Source organism: Hoplias malabaricus, chromosome 14 (assembly GCF_029633855.1).
Source record: "Hoplias malabaricus isolate fHopMal1 chromosome 14, fHopMal1.hap1, whole genome shotgun sequence".
Taxonomy (NCBI): domain Eukaryota; kingdom Metazoa; phylum Chordata; class Actinopteri; order Characiformes; family Erythrinidae; genus Hoplias; species Hoplias malabaricus.
Window position 1 is genome coordinate 29,375,219 of NC_089813.1, and position 22,434 is coordinate 29,397,652.

The 22,434-nt window shown below is 36.2% G+C and overlaps 1 protein-coding gene across 2 annotated transcripts; it reads left to right on the forward strand.

The window, feature by feature from the left end:
• Nucleotides 1–304: 304 nt before the first annotated feature.
• On the forward strand, nt 305–19,998 carry slc38a5a (solute carrier family 38 member 5a). Of its 2 annotated transcripts, none has more exons than XM_066643308.1 (16): nt 305–488; nt 6,666–6,831; nt 7,921–8,005; nt 8,117–8,232; nt 11,886–11,959; nt 12,138–12,230; nt 13,894–13,978; nt 14,280–14,362; nt 14,591–14,649; nt 14,982–15,110; nt 15,770–15,849; nt 15,962–16,062; nt 16,177–16,292; nt 16,729–16,873; nt 17,323–17,426; nt 17,595–19,998. In XM_066643308.1, exons 2-16 carry the CDS (start codon nt 6,764–6,766, stop codon nt 17,697–17,699), a joined length of 1,443 nt encoding a protein of 480 aa, XP_066499405.1. In that variant the 5' UTR covers nt 305–488; nt 6,666–6,763; the 3' UTR covers nt 17,700–19,998. The 2 variants fall into 2 exon arrangements, with proteins under 2 accessions (XP_066499405.1, XP_066499406.1); XM_066643309.1 differs by lacking the exon at nt 305–488 and adding an exon at nt 3,833–4,021.
• The last annotated feature ends 2,436 nt before the right edge of the window (nt 19,999–22,434 follow it).

Sequence of the window (22,434 nt, forward strand, 5' to 3'; positions counted from 1 at the left end):
TACGGAGAGGAGCTGTATGAGAAAAATTAATCTGTATTTCTTATTAGTTTACATTAGTGCAGGCCAATACATCACTGCATAAAGATTTATTGGCAAATAGTGTTTGAAATAATAAAAAAAATATTCATAAGGATATTAACATTCGGGTCTTTACTTAGACTCCTATAACAGACTTTGCAGCAGAAAGAGAAACAGGAAGAAGGCGGGACATATTCTTACCCGCTCATTCAGAAGGCGCTCTTTCTCTTTCTCATAAAATGTGAGAAGCGCAGTTCATTTTCTCTCTCTCTCCCTTCCTGTGTTTGTTTGTTTGTTTTTATCTCTCCTTCCTCCCTGTACTTTCAAACTTTTTTTATTTTTTTCAGGTTAACAATATTCAATTACTACCAGTTTTGGCGAAAATAAAAGATTACTAAAGTGAAAGAAATAAAAGAGAAACTCTCTAGAAGGGATTCAGATCTAGTTCTGAGAACTCGTGAAGAAGAAAGGTAAGAAAAGGTTATTAATATTTTTATCCAGTAAAATTGTGGCAGAACTCATTAATGTAGCGGAATATTTCAGTCTTTCTGTGCTCCTGTTCGAGCCTGGTCTGCCACATGTGATGTGACTCACTTAAAGGAAGTGAGGACCTTCCTTCATGAGCCACATGCCACAAAGTAATTGAAAGATATGAAATAAGACACAGCATATTTTACAGATGAACATATTTTATATTTCACATTCAGTCAGAGCCGTATAATGCTCTGTGAACTAAGAAAAACAAAAGTGTAGTACACACATATTTACTCTTTCTTCTAGACCCTGCTCTGTGCGTGTGCTTTGGTGTTTAGCATTTCTTAGTGGTGTAACCGTAAAAGAAGTTTAATAAATAAATAAATGTTAAGTCACAGCTTTTTGAAATGTCTGTTTGTTACGTTTTATATTTCAGCTTCCTGTTTACAATTCTGTTGTTGTATGAGAATTTTATTGTATCATTCCTCATTTAAAAATCTGACTATTCAGAACATGTGGGATGATTAGGTGGATTCTATAACAACGGTGTTCTTTAATAAGCGCCTGGGAAAAATACAGATATGAGATCACTCATGATATTAAAGGTCTGTCTATCTTACCAGTAACTGCCAGGTAATCATTATGCTGGTAAAACACAAATAAAAACTGAATTGAAATGTTTATAAATGTAAAGCTAAGTTGTTTCAAGAGTTCTTCTCTGGGAAAGGAGCACATTTCTGTGGATGTGAAATATCTCCTTTCATGATGGTCTTAGCAGCACGGTGGTAGTGTTGCAGTCACACAGCTTCAGGGACCTGGGGGTTGTGGGTTCGAGTCCTGTCTGTGACTGTCTGTGGGGAGTTTGATGTGTTCTCCCTGTGTTCATGTGGGTTTCCTCAGGGTGCTCTGGTTTCCTCCCATGGAAGTTTGTATTTCATTAAAATTCACCAGAAACCTTCGCTAGGGGTTTCAGGATGTTTATTAATTCCACTGAATTTCAGGACAAGACAACTACAACCCGACTGATCACTGAGACTTAACTTAGCCTGTAATACAGAACACAAGCACCAATATGCTGTGGGCCTTTGTCCCACAAGCTAGACAGAGAAGAAAAAACCCCACCAAATTTGATCTTATTTCTTTGGTCTTTATTTTGGTAAGTCTGGTAATAAGTCATTATTACGAGATTGTTATGTTTAACACAAGAGTAATACAAGATATCATTTTGACATAGTCAATAGTTTTTTAAATTTTCTGATATACTAGCTCAATGTTTCTAGTAATTATTTAAATGTAGGCCTACTAAGAATGTTCTTAAGTTCACCTTCATTTACCATCACTTAATATGAAAGCCATTTCAACATCTGTTAACTAAAATAGGGCTGGGAAGTTAGATTTCCCCTTCAAGAGTTTTGAGCTGTCTAATGGTGCAGTGTTGGTGGCAGTTTGAAAAGAAGCTTTGGTTGACTTTATATGAAGAAGGAAAAATCAACCAAAAAAAGGAAAAACATCAACGTTTAATCAGATTGGCAACCTGTATATCTGGTTAGACCTATGACACCCATGCACTAGTGAAATCATTCACAGTTCCTGACTGACTCATCAGTGCATTATTGGCATATCCTGCTCTGTGACAATACATACATTCTGGGTCCTGGGGTTGTGGGTTCAAGCCATGCTTTGGGTCACTGAGTGTGAGGAGTTTGGTGTGTTCTTCCTGTGTTTGCATGGGTTTCCTCCAAATGCTCCAGTTCCTCCCACAGTCCAAAAATGCTCATTTGTATGCGGATTGCCTACATAAATGTGTCCATAGGTGTGAATGTGTTAGTGTGTAGTGCCCTGTGATGGACTGTAGCCCTGTTCCGAGTGTGTTCCTGCATTGTGCCCATTGATTCCGGGTAGGCTCTGGATGTACTGTGACCCTGAACTAGATAAGCAGTTACAGACAATCAATGAATGAATGTATATTTTAATCAATCTATTATTGATACATTAATTTAGTGAGTTCATTGGACTACAGGCCTCTTCATATTCTACATTAATGAAGAAAATGTGTTGAGGGGTGGTCACTGGATCTGTCTTGATCACCACCCTTACCAAACTCTGTAATGAGGCTTTTCTTAGTCAGCCCATTTAATCTCCTGCCATTTGTTATTGGATTACCCCTGATGAAATGGGGCTCTTGAATATTCCTTCTCATATTTTGCCTCATTTTAAATTACTGTTAAAGACACTGTTGTTGTTTTAATTTACGTGCATATTACTTAACTATTTATATACAATTTAATTAGAACAATTGCATCCACTTTACATTCAATTTCAAAACGTGTTTTAATAAAAGGAATGATTAAATTCAGATAATACAAATAATAAAAGTATTAATTAATTAAAATTTGGAATTTATGAGTTATGATTAAGCAACAGCAGCAATAAAATCGGAAATACACAGCCTGTTAAAATGTGGTGCATTTTTGTTTAATACGGACAAAAAAAACCTAATTATTGCCTTCATTTGTCATTGTACAAGGTGCAACAAAATGGGCTTTCCACTTTTAACCCATCCATAGAAGTGAACTCACAAAAACTCACATTAGTCCACTAGGGGCAGTGTTTCTTTCAATTTCCAGAAGATAATATATAAAATTTCTGCAAGGAGCAAGTTAGAATGTAAAAAAGCAAATCCAGTAAAAATATAAAGCCACTATTTATAAATAGGCCTTGAGGCAAAATTCAACCAGTTCAATATCTTATGCATTCAATCATATACTGCTTGTTTGCTCTCTGTGAATGTCATCATTTTGATAAATGCTGACTTAGTCTTAAACTCCAAAAAACAACACACTGGGTGAAACAGATTTAAATGTCTATAACAAGTTTTAAATTAATCATTGACTATTTTAATCTTTAGATGCCTGTTTAATCAGAATGGCCCAAATGATCTTAATGAGCACTGACTTTAGCAGCATGCTAACATAATAATGAAAACCCTACAGAGATGTGTCACAGTGTGATATATTTATACGTTGTAATATTAAGAAATTAGAAATAAATAAATAAACGTTGCATCGTGTACACGCTGAAATACAATACGAGTAAACTGGAAAGTGTTGTGGGATTATGGCGTTTCTTCCCAAGGCCACCAGCTGCACTTTAAAAAAAACCTTATCTCTTAATCTCATTACACGCGGCTCTACAGTCAGACACGGACACGGAGACAGACACACTGACACACGAACATACTCAAACATAGTTAGAATTTCGCTTTCTCTCTCTTTATGTCACACGCCCATGTTCTCAGTACTCTCTCATTCACATGTAGTCACAAATACGCAGACACCAACGCACACGCTACACAGGCGGAGGGGTGGGAGGTGTCACTCCAACTTCCGTGTGGACAGGTGAAGAAAATACTACTCCCTCGGCGACAGGAGCACGGTAACAACACTGAGGGAGTCACTCTTAACACAAAGCCCATAAAACGGCAAAGAGCAGAAACTCTCAGAATTATAGCGCTTCATTTCCATCAGCGGTGAGTTATTCTCTCATTCCTTTCTGTGAGTCATTTATTCCCGATGCGCGCGCACGTGTGTGTGTGTGTGTGTGTGTGTGTGTGTGTGAGAGGCTGAGGAAATCTTGCATCATACAGGAACAGAAGCCGGTGTTACAGTGGTAGTTTAGCTAATATTTTCTGCATATTAACTGATTCGGTCTTAAATGTTGACTGAGGACTGAGCTGAACAAGAAAGAAACAGTGGCCGTTTGCTATCATTCATTTAAGTTTGGTCTGGAATTCAGCAAACAGTTTTCCAAATAAATGAAAGTTTCTAACAGTTGACCGTTTCTTTGTCGCTGCTATCTAAAGACAATGGCCTCGGGCAGGCTATGTTTGGACTGTCCAACCATTTTATCTTAAGACACAGGGCTTTTAATAAATAAATAAATAAATTAAGCAGCATAATAATCGAATTTACGTGGGATTATCGGTGGGACCTGTTGAATATATCATGTTAAAACAATTGATTTATTTTTTCAGCCATAGTTTGATTGATATGAATCATTTTTTTCAAACACACACACACACACACACACATATATATATATATATATATAATATAAATCATATTAATTTCTGTTATATTTTGACACTTTGCTTACCTGAACAGGAATTGAATATCATTCTGCTGTTAGAAAGCAGCTGTATTACAAGATATATGTCCGATAAGTCGGACATTAATGGGTTCACAAGGACCTTTTCCTTGTGACATCTGAAAGAAAACTGGGATTTAAGACTTTATTTTTAGTGTTTTTTGACACTTTTGCCATTATTTTTATATTTTTTCTTGGACATTGTATTTGAATACAGGGAAAGATGGCTGAGGATTGTGTGTTGATAAGAAGAGTTTATTCTTTCTGTTTACATTCACAGTCATAGGCTAAATCTTGTATGAAATGAATGTTCCTTGTTGAACACCAAGAAGTTCCTTGGTGACGTGTCGTAGATTTTTCCCCTTTCTTTGGTCTCAGAACTTTGGCTGGCACTCATCAGTAATAAAGTCTCTTTCTTGAAGCTATATATGGAGTGAAATTTGACTCTTTAAACAAAGTGCTGGACTTGACTCTGTTTGTCTACTGAAGCTAGAACTCAAAAGCAGAGAAAGACTGGCTTGCCTTTCTGCTTCTGTTTTGCAAAAAGCAGATTAGCATTGTCTGTGCCTCCATAAGCGTTTCCTGACCTACATGCTGTACATTCATTGTCTGTCCTTTATGTGGACCCAGAGGTGAAAAGAGACATCACTAGGTTGTAATGAGATACACATGAATATAAAAGAGATATATTGGTATAAATGTCAATACAGATCACACCGCACTGGCAGTGCTGGAATTTTGATTATACTGAAAATTAGCCTTATTAATGTGTAATATGTTATGATATCATGGGGACAGTTTATTAGTTCTGATTTGAATCACCGCATCTGTCCATTGATGCAATTAAATGGTATTTTATAAACAAACTAAATCTTTTAATACTTTAACAATGGGTTAGATGTAACTCTATAGATACACCTTTACTCATCACATGCAAATCTATGAATGTAAAATTAGTCCCAGTCTCTATCTCTACCTACCCTCCCAGTGCTCACCCGACTGTTTAAACCTAACTGGAAAGCCCCACCCCAGTTTACAGGATTGATTCTTTAAATTTGTGAAACTCTGCACATGGTCAAAAAGTTCAACTTTAACTTTCCAGGAGTGAGGTTTCATCATTAATTTGACCTGTAGGTCTTTTTACATCTTCAAAACTAAGGTTTTAATAAATGTTTCCCAATGCAATTCAGCAACTTAAGCAACTTTATTGGGTCTTTCACTTTTGAACTTTGGGCCTTTTAAACCATCATAAGCCATGTGGCTTAATTAGAGTCAAATCTATGCACCAACACAGTGAAAACATTTCCACATATAGCCACAGCAACCAAATACAAGCCCACAAATCTGTTTAATCAGGGCAGAATTTTCCAATGAATGTGTATTAAATGTGTATTACACATTCTTATGACAGTCAGACTGGATTTTATACTCATAACACATCATTTTCTGTAAGTCACTATTTCCTGTAAGTCCTGTACATGAGAAGGATTTAGATAATTGTATTTTCAAGTGCATTTAGGTACATTAATACTTCTGGTTTACTACTAACTCTCTCTCTCTCTCTCTCTCTCTCCTTTTTCTTTTTCTTGGAGTAATTAAATGTTTGTGTGAATGAGTTCTTAGCAAGTGCTAATCCTGAACAGCTCTAATCAGTCTGTATGTGTTATTGTGTATGAGGGAGAGCACTGAACTTTCAGCATTTAATTCATATTAATTTCTGTTATTATATTTTGACACTTTGCCCATTATTAGAGTATCTTCTATGGCTTTGATGATTTAGACTTCTGTGCAATAGAGATTAATCTATTGGTTGTGGAATGCAGATAATGCAACCAACAATTAGACTGAATTTGAAGGTGTGAAATAACACATTTATAATATAGTGTAAGTATTTGAGATTTGTTCTGTATTTGTTGTTCACCTGCTTTGAAAATGTAATACTGATGTAAGTTTATCTTGTAAACATTCAGATATCTTAAAAATTGCAACAGTCAAATGGCTAAACTCAGATCCTTTTTGTGTCGTAGGCTCTCTTCTGAAAACTCATCCTTAAAGGAGCATATTTTCAGACAACTGACCTACAAGCAACACATTCAGATCATTATAGATTACGCTTAAAGGTATCATGGAGCTTCAGAAGATGGCTAACGGTCACCATGAACTTGGCCCTGAGAAAACTAACGTGGAGGAACGGTAAGTTTCACTATTCAAAGTTTTTTTTTCTTCCTTTTTTTTTAAATGTCCCACAGACACTGAAGGAATTCTCCAAGGTGAAGTGTTCACTGCTTGAGTCGGTCTCACTCTTCTATGTTATTTGCTCTAAAAGGTTAAATGTTTCCACTGTTTATGGTATTTCCTGTGCTAGTGAAAACCAGCTTGTACCTGAGTGAACCCTTCTGTAATAAATATAAGGTTCAGTAAATATATACAGAATGTTGTTTACTAAAATGTATTGACATTTTTCATCAAACTACAAACCTTGAGAAAAAAGTTGTTAATGAAATGTTATTGTGTCAAACTACACTAGAATAAAATATATAAAAAATAAGTTTAAGTTATAACATTTAGTTGCACTCTTCCATTCTGGAATTACATTATTGGAGACAATACTATAATTTCATCCTATTTCATAATAATAAGAAGTCATGAGAGTAAGTGATGTCCATATTAGGGCTGTAACAAATATGTCAAAATATGAATTATTATTATTATTATTATTATTATTATTATTATTATTATTATTATTATTGTACATATTTTTGATATGAATTAAGATACCAAATACCAAAATAGCTAAACCATTTAAATAACAGCTAATTTTATAAAACCTCATAAAGAACCATTGTAACACCTCAGATTAAAAGAACCTCACAAAAGCTGGGAACTGAGAAAGATGCTAATCATGATGAACTTGAAAGCACCATATATAAACTCTATTAATAACAATAAACTGAGTCTAAGACCAACAGTCTACAAAGCAGTGGATTCAACTCTTCAATCCGATGAGTGCCTACATGCAAATGAGGGGGCAGAGATGGTAGAATAGATTGTTGCTTTCACATGAAATTGTTACTTCATATTTTAGAGCCTTGCAAAATAACAGTTTCCGTTGACATTCTAGAACCATTTCATACCAAACAGGCTAATAGAAATGGTCAAGAATTAATTGGAATACAATCTTGATGCATTAAAACAATTCACATTAAGTCTGTTTTGAGTGAGGTTTATTGAGTTTGTAAGACTGTGAAACACATGCATTCACTGTTTTTTTATGTCCCATAGATTTGATGATCTGGAGAACATGGCTGAGGTAGACCAGTTCTTGCCTCATAAGACTGATGGAAGGAGAGAAGCCCAGTTTACAGATGTATGTTTACTCAGAACAAACTTTAGGCTTGTAATTTAGTACAATGTGTTCTTTATTATATTCACATCATATATAATGTACTTATTATGTTGTTCTAAATATTTGTCACAGTTTGTGGGGAAGACATCATTTGGAATGTCCATCTTCAACCTCAGCAACGCTATCATAGGCAGTGGCATTCTGGGACTAGCGTATGCGATGTCCAACACTGGCATCATCCTCTTTCTGTAAGTCACAATGTCAGGAATCTTGTGTGTGTGTGTGTGTGTGTGTGTGTGTGTGTGTGTGTGCACTAATCATAGCTAATCATTATTACCCTAAATAATTGGCAACCATGCAGCACATCATAAACACAAATGGAGAGTAAGATGCTGAGGGCTGGCTGTGTGTGTTTGCCTTTTCTGTTGTGAGGTTTGACCCAAAGCCAACACCAAAAGATTGCTTTGATTCCCAATAGGGTGAAAGAATGGTAGTGTTTGGAGTCGAGCTGCTTTTATTTTTAGTTCAGTGTGAAGAGTGTATAGAAGCCACTATGCTTGAGTCTCGTTTAAGTAAGTGTTGGGCACAACTGTGTGTACATTTCAGTGAGAGAGAGTTTGTAGGTATTTGTGTTCTTGGCACGAACAAGCAGGCTTGATTCAGTGTCTATTTATATGGCACCTTAAAGTTAAGTAGCTAGGACTTATGTCTGTGACGTGTGTTTCCACTAACTCCAGTTCAGTTGTTTTTTTGTTTGTTTTTTTGTTAATTTTTTGTAGAGGAATTTTACTCAGATGGACTCAAACTCAAGGCAGTTACTCTCTGTAATGCCAACTTCTAAATATTTGTTATAAGAGCTATGTTTCCTTTTAGGGAGAGGCTGTTGCCATTTGAGCCTGAGTGACTGACTCAGTTACTTTGTTGACACGTGCCTACGGAACATAGAGTGAGGCAGGGGATGTCAAGCGAGTTACATGTTTGTGTACAGATTAAGTTTATTCGCACTAGGATTTGCCAGCTGAGTGGGTGTAGTCAGTTTATATAACACTAAAGTAGCTTGAAGACCCTCTACATTGTGTTTGTTCTTTAAATCCCTGGAGTTGTGTCCGTCCCCCTGAACAGTCAGGAAATGGCAGGTGGGGAAATAATGAAATATTTGTAAACAGCTCTCTGAAAATCTGCTGCCTCTTTGGAAGCTGGAGTTCAGAATACTGAGCACATAAATAGTAATTTTAGATCTGATTATTTGTAGAGCGTCAGTCCAAAATTGTGTCTAAATATTTGGTTGCAATTTAAAAGCATAAATCTCCATTTTGTGAATCTCTTAAATAATTAGAATAAGATTATAATGAATGAATATTTTACAATTTAACATCATAAAACAAAGCACAAATATTATGAAATGTGTCTTCAAATTATAATAGATTTTGTCAGTGTGAATTGAAATCTATGGGCTACATTTTCAGTTTCTTAGGAATATCTCATTTTGATCGTATCTCATATGTCAGTGATAGTGTTATAATACATACGTATTAGTGATGTGTCGGTTGCGAACGAACCAGTTCAAAGAGCCGGCTCTTGTAAAAAAGAGCCGAAATTCCCATCACTAATACGTATGCACACGCAAGCCCTTGTAACACAAGAATATTAAAAAACATGCATAATACGGCAATGTTTTAATGAAAATACGCATTGTACTCAATTTTGTACCATTCTGTAGTCATTTTCAGAGTTGATGTTAGATAATGTCAGAAACCAAGTCTAGAAGCTTTTGTAGATGTTGGCACTAAGGGGCACTGCTATGGTCAGTAATAAGATTGAATGCAGTCCAGGGCAGAGTCAGAAAAAAGATCAGTTCATGGCTAATGACAGCTAATGAGATTACTCAGGAGCTTTATGCTTTGGACTGTAGTTACTTTTAGTCTTTGAAAAGATTTTATTACTGAGAATCTGCAATAAAACTTGAAAGCAAATGCATTTAAGGACAATTTTTAGATTACAAAAATTCTTTACAAAAAGACCTATTTTCCATTACTTTGGGGATGAAGGTGTGGGAGGTTAATTGTAAAACTAGGTAAATTAAATAAATCCAGTAAAAATAGAAACAAAAATATAGCCACAAGTGGCAATTCCCGGGGTCCAAGCTTTCGCTGGTAGAAGAACAATGCGCTAGCATAGGAGCTGTCCTGAGATAGAAGGGGATGTTTGGGGAAGTTTGTGTAGTGTTTGTAAGGTTGTCCTTGGTGTTCTTGCATCTCTTTGGAAATGTAGCATGAGATGGAGGATTAGCAGATGACAGAGACTGCACAGAGCACAGATGTCACTCTGGAGTTGCTCCCTGGTTTCTCATTCTAATGTTCAGGTCCCCCAAACAGCAGATATAATGTGGAGTTGCTTGTACTGGAGTCCATCATCAGTGGACACAGAACACTTTCTGCTGGAGGACAATTCTGCAGTGATGAACTGACCATTGAAGAACAGGGTGAAAGGGAGCAATGAAAGTATGCAGAGCAAGCGGTGCACCCCTCTCTGTAATTTTAGATGTACAAAGTGCTCCTGTGGACAGTTTAGCTGAAAACATGGACATTGAATGTAGAAAGGGGTGGTCATAATGTTAGGGTTGATTGGTGTAGATCTGCATTTCTATGTCTGTGTTCTCTGGCCTTCTCTGACTGGCAGGGTGAGGGGAGAGGGAGAGGTGACAGTCTGTGTGTGAGGAGGAGAGGGAGGGCTTGAGGGGGGATTCTGCATACAGAGAGAAGTCTGCAAGCATAGATGAGATGTAGCAGACATATATTTGATCAAGAACTTGGATCAAAACCCAATATAGACATATGTGGTATCATGAGAATCGTAAGAACCTGACCTGTAATAATTATCACAAAAATGTGGAACTTCCATTATTGTGTGATTGCAGCCTCTGCTTAAATAGAGATGTGCAGCTTGCCTTTGAAAAATTGCATAAGAAACAGCTGTAACTCACAAATGCTTTAGTCATATGTTATGAAAATGCACAAGCTCCTTTCCCTTGGTCTTCAGAATATATCTATCTCTTCTTGCTGCTACTGCATCTCTAGGTGGCGGTGTAATCAATTAATAACCTATATAACCAGTTGCTGTCTAATAGTAATGCCCCCTTTCTGTGCAATGTGGTCACATTTGGCATACTACTTCAGAGTAATGAATTACACATGTGTACCAAGTTTTGTTTGATTTGGGTGAAGTTTGTTGTAGTTATAGCTCAAAGAGTGCATCGAGCACCACCCATGCATATTTGTTAAATAACTGCTGCAACAGCGTATTAAAAGTTCCAACTTTTTTTGATAGTTATTTACCTACAGTCTATACAGGTTTCAAAAATACCAGTTGTTTATTGATAAGACAAATTTCCAGGGAGGAGTTCGAAAAGCTCAGTTTTCACATACCTGACTATTGTAGATAAACTATGCATTTTTTGACAATAGTTGTAATTGCAAGGTTGTAAGACACTATGCAGAGTATTCAGTAAATCAAATTGCTTGTCAATATGTTTAATTGTTTAATTCATACTGAGATATTTCATATTTTCATTTTGAAAATTTGAATTGCGCCCCTTAGTAGCTACTGTTAAATTTTTTATGTGCTTAGGATGTGCTGCCATGAAAATACCATGCAAGTCTCATGATGATAGGACCTTGCTAAGGTCATGAAACAGCTGCTGAAATTTGATTGGCCAAGCACTTGCAGTGTTGGACCACTAATTAAAAAATAAATTAATTAAGTGAAAATGTATTAAACCCAAATTATATGGTCAGCTATACTCGGGTGATCAGTTGTCTGCATAATCAAACCCCATAGCTGTGTAACTCAGAGAATTTGAGTCTTTTAAAAGGTGAATGTAAATTCTTTGTTTATCTTGCAGAATTCTGCTGTTGTTTATCGCGATTCTCTCTGCATACTCCATTCACCTGCTGTTGAAGAGCGCTGGAGTTGTTGGTAAGAGGTCAAGTCAATGTTTCTTGGGAAAATGTTGAGCAAAAACCAACAAATGATTTTATATGTCTTTGGAGATTGTGCCACATTCACAGATATCACTGTATTGCAACAATGAACCTTGAAGTGAATAATACAGCATTGCAGTTTTGTTTATATTGAGTTTTGTTTGTTTCTTAAGGAATCCGTGCATATGAACAGTTGGGTTTTCGAGCATTTGGACAAGCAGGGAAGATCCTAGCAGGCTGCATTATAACTGTTCATAACATTGGAGGTGAGCCAGCTATAATACAAACCGGATTCCAAAAAAGTTGGGATACTAAACAAATTGTAAATAAAAACTGAATGCAATGATGTGTGAGGTGCCGACATCTAATATTTTATTCAGAATAGAACACAAATCACAGATCAAAAGTTTAAACTGAGAGAATGTATCATTTTAAGGGAAAAATGTTTCAAAATTTCATGGCATCAACAAATGCCAAAAAAATTGGGATAAGGCTATTTTTACCACTGTGTGGCACCCCCCCTTCTTCTTACAACACTCAATAAACGTCTGCGGACAGAGGAGACCAGTTTCTCAAGTTTAGAAATAGGAATGCTCTCCCATTCATGTCTAATACAGGCCTCTAACTGTTCAATCGTCTTGGGCCTTCTTTGTCGCACCTTCCTCTTTATGATGCACCAAATGTTCTCTATAGGTGAAAGATCTGGACTGCAGGCTGCCATTTCAGTACCCGGACCCTTCTCCTACGTAGCCATGATGTTGTGATTGCTGCAGAATGTGGTCTGGCATTATCTTGACAACTAGATGGGAGCATGTGTTGTTCTAGAACCTGAACATAGTTCTCTGCATTAATGGTGCCTTTCCAGATACGCAAGCTGCCCATGCCACAAGCACTCATGCAACCCCATACCATCAGTGATGCAGGCTTCTGAACGGAGCGTTGATAACAACTTGGGGTATCCTTGTCCTCTCTGGTCCGGATGACATGGTGCCCCAGTGTTCCATAAAGAACTTCAAATCGTGACTCATCTGACCACAGAACAGTCTTCCATTTTGCCACACTCCATTTTAAAAGACCCCTGGCCCAGTGCAAATGTCTGAGCTTGTGGAGCTTGCTTAGAAATGGCTTCCTCTTTGCACTGTAGAGATTCAGCTGGCAACGGCGGACGGCACGGTGGATTGTGTTCACTGACAATGCTTTCTGGAAGTATTCCTGAGCCCATTCTGTTATTTCCTTGACAGTGGCATTCCTGTTTGAGGTGCAGTGACGTTTAAGGGCCCGGAGATCACGAGCATCCAGTACAGTTTTACGGCCTTGACCCTTACACACAGCAATTGTTCCAGATTCTCAGAATCTTTTGGTGATGTTATGCACGGTTGATGATGATAACTTAAAAGTCTTTTCCATTCTGGTATTGCTGCACTATCTTTCTGCGCAACAATGGTGAAATTGGTGATCCTCTTACCATCTTGGCTTCAAAGAGACACTGACACTCTGAGAAGCTCTTTTTATACCCAATCATGTTGTCAATTGACCTAATTAGTGTTAATTGGTCTTCCAGCTGTTCATTATATGCTCAATTTCCAGCCACTTATTGCTACTTGTCCCAACTTTTTTGGGATTTGTTGACACTGTGAAATTATGAATCAACATATTTTTCCTTTAAAATGTTACATTTACTCAGATTAAACTTTTGATCTGTCATCTATGTTCTATTACGAATAAAATATTGACATTTGCCATCTCCACATCATTGCATTCAGTTTTTATTCACAATTTGTTTAGTGTCCCAACTTTTTTGGAATCCGGTTTGTATATTCTTAGCAGTAAAACAAGAGGAGAACATACTGATAGAAGCAAAATCATCTGAGAAACTTTCTTGTGTGTTGTGTTCATCTGATATTTTACACAGTATTTTCTTCCCTATAGCAATGTCTTCCTACCTCTTTATTGTGAAGATTGAGCTGCCCTATGTTATAGCAGGGCTTATGGGTCAAGACGACAAAAGTTCTGGGTAAGAACCAAAGGATTTTGTGTTTTATTTGACATTTTTAGCTTGACCAATGTTATTCCTATCGCCCAAAGCCATGACGATTTTTATGTTTCTTTTCATGAACTTTTATTTATTATTGATTCATTATGATAAATTCAACAAAACGTGTGCATTATATATTATAATGTGCAGAGGTGTTTTCTCTGCTGGGGATGTGCACTTATTTTCACTTATAGATCATCATTTGACCAGAGGTGACAATTTTGTAATTAAAACTCATTATATTAACAGTTCAATGAGCCTTTTTTTATTCTCTTGTTAGAGAATGGTTTCTGAATGGGAACTACCTCATCATTATCGTCAGTCTCTGTTTTATCCTCCCACTTGCTCTTATGCGACATCTTGGTATGTTCACATTACCTTCATCTTTCCCTTTCATTTTTCCATTGTCATGTCATTATAGTTCACAAGCCACTGTCATGTTCTGAAGCTTTGAATTAGTTTTTATTTACAAAAGGAATAGATAGGTATTACATGATTACAAACTTGTAAAGTATTTGTTGCTTATCTGAATTATTAAAGATATTTATGTGACTTGACTCAAAGTGTTGTTTATATTTTTATTGCTTTAAGGGTATCTTGGCTACACCAGTGGTTTCTCTCTCTCCTGCATGGTATTCTTCCTCATATCTGTGAGTCTATTTATATGTCTGTCCATCACTCATTGACTTGCTCAATATGAAGAGAATTGCTGTTTTACATATGTTAAAGATTCCAGACGATAATTTTAATGTAACCAGGCATTTAAAAATACAATGAAATAACTAATTATTTGTCATGTGAACGTTTATTTGCTGTCTTGTCAGAGCTTCCATTTATATTCTATATTAAGGTCTAATTAAATATAATTGATACTAGGTTGTCATGTTGAATTTTTGTTCTGAGAATGACTATACAAAGTAGTTTGCATATAAATAAATATATTTTAGATTATTCGTTAAAAATATTTTTCTTGGCTCAACAGGTCATCTATAAGAAGTTTGTCATAGAATGTCCACTCTTTAATGGCAACTCCAACCATACATCAATGCCTGCTGTGTACAACCTACACAATGACACATGTAAAGCTGAGTACGTCACCCTCACACCACAGGTAACACAGAGGCTCTGCTGCTCCCCTCTGCAAATCATATGAGCGAAAATATTATTCATTTATAACAATTATCTTTTTAATTTACAACTTTTTAGGGCTGTCATGACTTTAGTGCTAATTCATGTACTTTCTCAATAAATCAGCAATAATTGGTGTAAGAGTCCCATGGACAAACCTATTAAATAATTTTAAGCTTTTCCTTCTGCATTCATTTCTTAAAGTTTTAAGTCTGTTTCATCTTTTTACAAGAGTGTTCAAGCATATTGTTTACCAAAATATATTATTTTTGTTAATATAAATCTTTACTTCTCATATTAACATAAGAGCACTAATGAAAGCCGTAGTTGTTCAGTCATACAGTTATTTAACTAATTTTGGGAACAAAACAAAAAAAAGTCTTCAGTGTCCACTAGTACTTGTGCATTCATTTGTTTAGGCTACTGTTGCCCAACCAGGGAAGAACACTTCACAAACAGTTGCCATTTTGCTCTGAAAGTTCCTAAATCCTGTGCTTTGAACAAAGGAAACAAATGGAAATGTGTGTGTGTGGGTGGGGTTTCTATTTTTAACAAATGAAAGTTTATTTGACAAAATGTCATTATTTACTTGTTATGAATAATGTAAAAAATGCAAAGTACTAAATGCCTTGTGTGTTGCAGGCTGCATATACTATTCCTATTCTGGCTTTCGCATTTGTGTGTCACCCTGAGGTGCTTCCCATTTACACAGAACTTAAGAAGTAAGTCTTTAGTTTTCAGTCAGATTTATCTTACACAATTGAATATTTTAAAAGCACACACTTGTTGTTCCATTCTGGCTGGGTGTGTAATGTGTTGTTTTTCTGCAAACAGTCCAACAAAGAAACGCATGCAGAATGTCGCTAATATTTCTATTGGGGCCATGTTCATCATGTATCTGCTGACTGCAGTCTTTGGCTACCTTACATTCTATGGTAAGTATTTGCTTGGTGTGTTAGACAGGAACATGGAGTACATACATGATTCGTTTACCAGCATGAACAGACTGTGCTTGAAGGCTCACAGACCTGTTGTGTGTGTGTTTGCAGATCAGGTGGGAGAAGAGCTGCTAAAGAGTTACAGTACGACAGACACACTGATGCTGTGTGTACGTTTGGCAGTGCTGGTGGCTGTCACCCTGACTGTTCCTGTTGTTCTTTTCCCAGTAAGATGCTCTCATTTAATTAAACACAGACAAAACTCCACCGCACTGAAAGCAAAGACATTATAGTAAGGACTGTCAATCAGTGTTATTTCCAAGACTAGGTCAATGTTTAATGGATGGAGACCTATTTTCTTGAAACCACACTAAAATTTTGGGAATATTTTACCTCTGGTAAAACATGGCAAAAATTCTAAGCATAATTGCTGTATACAAAGCACTGTGTGAGTGCAGAAACCGTTATTTTATGAACTACACTATGCATTACACAGGGTGTAGGACTTTCACAACTGTTTTCATTAGTGCTGCACTGCAAAACCAGACAATGAGCCAAATGGTGAACATAGGCAAAAAGGAAAAAAAATCACATGACCACAATGCACGGATATAAAGTTGTTTTATCCAAGCCATCACTACAAAGATATTTCTTTGTGTTCAGATCCGTCGTGCCATCCAGCAGCTGCTGTTTCCTGATAAACCATTCCATTGGGCTCGTCACATTATTATTGCTTTGTGTCTGCTCTTCTTAGTCAATCTTCTTGTGATCTTTGTACCTGACATCCGGGATATCTTTGGTGTCATTGGTAAGTTTATCCTCCCTGTTTTTAAAAAAGTAAAAGATGTTGAGGAGCTTTTTACTGCAGGGAATTTTAGGCATTCTGGTGCTCTACCAAACCTTTCTCAAAACCCAGTACATTTATAATGAAGCTGAGGTATAACCATGAGCAACAAGTAGGCAATATTACAGTTTATGGAATTGTGATAAATGATGTCACATATCCGCACAAAGTGCATCCCTGGACATCTAGAACATAAACAACAGCCCCTTTTTTTATTACAAAGAGAACATAATTAATTGGTTTTACCTGAATTTTATTGTGGAGAAATTTAATTCTTGAAACTTGAATAAGTCTTGGAAGACAGTAGTCATAATTGTTTATATATATATATATTTTTTTTTTCAATCCTCAGAAAAGGTATCTATCGTATATTTTGGGTTAATTCTTTTTTTTTCATCTTTTTTAATTTTCAGGGGCCACCTCTGCTCCAAGTCTTATTTTCATACTGCCCGGAATATTCTACATACGTATTGTCCCTGAAGAACAGGAGCCAATGAAATCTCGTCCAAAGATTATGGTAACTATTCCATAGCCTACTGAGTGTTTTCTATGAATGTCTTAATAGTTTATGAAATATTCATTGCAACTGATTAATTAGTCTGGTGTATTTAATGGGTCATTAGTCAAGTAAGAGAAAAAACACATGCAATTTGTTATGTCATATTTTCCTCTGTTCCTCTTCCAGGCACTTATGTTTACAGCTCTGGGAATCATCTTCATGATCACCAGCATTAGTTTTATTGTCTTGGAGTGGATGACTGGAGAGTCTAAAGGAGTCAGGGGGCACTAACATCACAAAGACAGCAGAGCAACTTCAATACTCTCACAGTAATGTGAAGCTTACTTCTTTTGAGCTTTGCATATATTTGATTTAGGCTATAATTTGTTGAACATGGCGTAAAGATTATTGAAGGATTGTGTTACTGTGTATCAACATCATCTACAGTGGACTTAATTTCTTAAATCTGGTCATGTTACATGGTTACATATCTAAATGGTCTGAAACCCATTTCATAATTGTTAGCATTCAGGCAGAAATTAATGTGATGTTACGTAATATTTTATTTAGACACATCTATTTTATTATTTCTGTTATGAAACGTAGGATAATTTGTATTTATATGAATTGTAGGTCTTTAAATGAACACATTTTTTTAACCTTTCACTATTGGCTTGAGAGAACTAACAAATAGCTGCATTCATTTTGACGAAACTGACATACTCCCTGAAAATTATACAGTGCAATGTATTATAATGTATTTATATACAGATATCCGTAATCTGCACTGCCAAAGATGTATCTAATACTATCATTTTGCTGTACCTCCATAAGTAATATACATATAAGCCATTGATATGAGTTACATTGGTTATGTGAATGGGGAAATTTTTGTTACTTAGAGTTTACATCACGAATCCCATTTCAAGGAAAATTGGGACATATTATGAAATGCTGTAAAAGTGAAGGGGCAGCAGGTAGTTTGGCAGTCACACGGCTCCAGGGTCTTGGGGTTGTGAGTTCAGGTCCTGCTCCGGGTGACTGTCTGTGAGGAGTTTGGGGTGTTCTCCGCTATTCCATGTGGGTTTCCTCCGGGTTCTCCGGTTTCCACCCACAGTGTAAGTGTCGCCCTGTGAAGGATTGGTGCCCCCTCCAGGGTGTGTTCCTGCCTTGCGCTTTACAGGCATTACATTAACATTTTGTTCAAGTTTACAAAATGCAATGAAGTTGGCCAGCAACAACATTAAAAGTAAATCTTTATACATTTGTCAGTTAAATAAATAATCAATTATGCTTTGAGCATAATTTTATTCCAGTTATTTTCTATTGGTTCGTTCCTCATCAAACATTCTTACAATATAAAGGGCAGCTGGATTTATCAAATAATGTACAAAAATGGGAAAGGTTTTAATACAGTTTCAAAGATATATTAGATTGTTAATATATGGATGATTCTGTCTGATCAGCTCAGTGTGTTTATATGTTGTAAATATGTAACAGAATGTTCCGGATCAAAATACTTATATTGCGTAGGTTCACTTTGCAAAATTAACAGTGACTATTAGTATGTGTATTTATTTGACGTGTATATTAGTTATTTTTTGGGACAAATCTGAAGAATACATCCTGCAAAAAGGCAGCAGAATTAATGACAGTTTAAACTTAAGTATTAATACAGCCTGGAGGATTTTACAGAAGTTTGTTTTATACAACATTAGAGGGGGAAAATAAGAAGTTACACTAATTTCTATGAATTCTTGGTCTACAATACTGAGATGTGTCATGAATTCTGGTGTCAATTCCAATACACTTTAAAAAAAAAAAAAAGGTTTACCCTAACCTCCTTTGTATTAGTTTATGTTGAGTAACATATATGACATTGGTCAAAAGTACACCACTGTATTACAGTGAATATCAGGTAACATTTTATTTGAAGAGATTTTCTCATTGCTGTACATGTGTTTAGAACTCATGACTTATGAAGTATTCCACAGTAAAACATTCCCAGGCCTACTGTTCATGTAGACCCATATCTCCTGCATTTTCAAAGGGAAATACTTGTAGTCAATCATAGTTTCCTAAATACAGTGTTTTGCTTAATACCTGTGAACTACTTGTTCATAAAGAGCTGTGTAATGTACATTGTTTCATGGACAGTATTGCATCCTTCCACCAAAGTGTTGCCTGATACTATGATGGTGTGTCCTCAAAAAAAAGTTTTTAATTTGTACATTTATATTAATATCTGATATTTTTGAACAAACTATTGTTTTATAAATGTTATTTTATGATGAATCCAAAGAAAATGATTTGCTGGGTTTTATTTGTAAATATGTTTATCCTTTTGTTTGCCCATATATATATATATATATATATATATATATGAGACTAAATTTATTTAATGAGTAAAATCAATGTAAATGCTAGAGCATGATCAAGCTATTTGACTGAAGCTTTTACAAACAATACGAATTTTAAAGTCCACTAAAAAGTGCCTAAATTTTAGCCATGTATTTGGCTGTTATGTACATAGCCATTGTTTATTTGTTAAAACTTAATCAAATGTAATTAGTCAATTATTTTCAATAAAGATGAGATTAAAATATTTGTGGATCTTATTTGTCTGAATTATACACACGTGTGTTTTTTAATGAATTATTTTGTTATTGTTATTGAAATTATTAGTTGTGTTTCAGCGCCCTCTACAGGCAGCTTACATTGAGTGCCTTGCGAAAAAAAGGTCAGTGCTTACAAGCTCTAGAGAGGTGCAAGTTTTTTTCTGTTATCTAAACCCTTTGAGTCTGGAGCTAAATAGCAGTTAAAAATTCCCATGTGCAAAGTTTATATTTAGATTTTCATCAGATCCAAAGGAATCACACGCTGTGTTTGTTTTGTCATACCTGAAAACTAATGTGATTTTCCATTAAGTGATTTTGTTTGAAGTATTTTAGCAGTGTCTTCGTTTTTATAGTAGGTAACTTCATTTAATACAAATTGACTTCAAATTAATACATTTTATGAGGCTACATTTTAAGGTGGAACAGAAAGTTTGAACCACCAGCCCTGTTAGCTTCACTGATTCCAAACTAAAGGTAACATTTAAGCCACAATGTATTAGTTTTGACAATTTAGTAGCTTGATATTATAAATCTGAAAACTCCAATTGCGACCTGTTTTACCGGGTTGTGTTTTCAATCCCCTCCTCGGATCACTGTTGTGTGTTTGGTGTGTTCACACTGTGGACTGTCACAGTCCCCTGGTCTCCTCCCACTTACATATAATTACACTTAATGCCATATGCACAAAATAATAAAATGTAAAATGAGGTGTCAGTGGATGCTGAGACATATAGTTCATAATTGAGGTTGGCCAACTTTATTAGATTTAGATTAGCTCCAGAACAGTGCGTGGAGAGCTTCATGGAATGTGTTTCCATGGCCAAGCAGATTCCTCCAAGCCTTATATCACCAAGCGCAATGCAAAGCATCGAATGCAGTGGTGTAAAGCATGTCACCAATGGACTCTAGAACAGTGGATACGTTTTCTCTGGAGTGACGAATCACACTTCTCTATCTCAGTCCAATGGACGAGTCTGGGTTTGGTGGTTGCCAGGAGAATGGTACTTGTCTGATTGTATTTTGCCAAGTGTATAGTTCAGTGCAGGGGGGATTATGGTACGGGGTTATTTTTCATGTGATGGGCTCTGCCCCTTAGTTCCAGTGAAAGGAACTCATAATGCTTCAGCATACCAAGGGACGATTTCATAAACCTAACATTGTGGGAACAGTTTGCCCACGGCCCCTTCCTGTTCCAATAAGACTGCACACCAGTACACAAAACAAGTTCCATAAAGACATGGATGAGTGAATGAAGAATTTGACTGGCAAGCACAGAGTCCTGACCTAAACCTGGCCTTCGCACTCAACATCAGTGTCTGACCTCACAAATGCGCTGTTATAGCTGCAAAGTGCCAAAAATCATATTAAACTTTAAGGAATGAGAATGGGATGTCACTCAAGTTTATATCAAGTTTAGAGGCAGACGAGTGAATATATACGAATATTTTTTAAATATATATATTCATTCATTGTCTGTAACCGCTCATACAGTTCAGAGCCAGTCCTTCACAGGGCGACACATTCACTCATACACTCACACCTATGGACACTTTTGAGTTGCCAATCCACCTACCAGCGTGTGTTTTTTGACCATGCGAGGAAACCGGAGCAAGCGGAGGAAACCCATGTGGACACAGAGAACACACCAAACTCCTCACAGACAGTCACCTAGAGCAGGACTTGAACCCACAAGCTAAAGGTCCCCGGAGCTGTGTGACTTCGGCACTACCTGCTGCACCACCGCACCCCCTGCATTATATTTTTATATTATAATTATTATTATTATTTATTTATTATTTTTTATGGAATAGCTAGAAACCATGTATTTTATTCATGACCAAAAACTTGACACCTAAAAGACCTTAAATACTGTCGTTGCCACTGCAGTTATACAGGAAGAGTGAAAACGTTTAAGGGAACACTGCCTATTCAAAGTGCTCTATAGTAACTTTCTTTGTTTTCATGACTGTTATCTTGTATTTTTCTGGTACTTTGTCATTTTCTTCAGGTCCACTAGTTATATTTTGATTACATGAATCAAAATCTCAGACCATTTCCCACCTCTTTATATGTTAGCATTAGATTATTTTTGTTCTTATGCCTTTAAAACCGATTAATGCAAATATATTTTTTGTTGACTTTCAAAAACCACAGAGGACTGAATCACTGAATGCATCTTAGTTCTCATTTATGTTAGAAAGTGCTTGAAAGAGTAGACATAGTTGTTATGAATGAAAATTAATACTACTTTTATAACCATTAGAAGCATCGCAAATTTATTAACGGTACCACAGCAGTGTCTGAGACCAGTTGTTTTTAAATGTGCAGAATTGAAGCTGGTTAACTTTTTATTGAATTTCTCCTGAGAATATCAGAAAAAATATATGTTGTAATAGCAAGCGGCATCG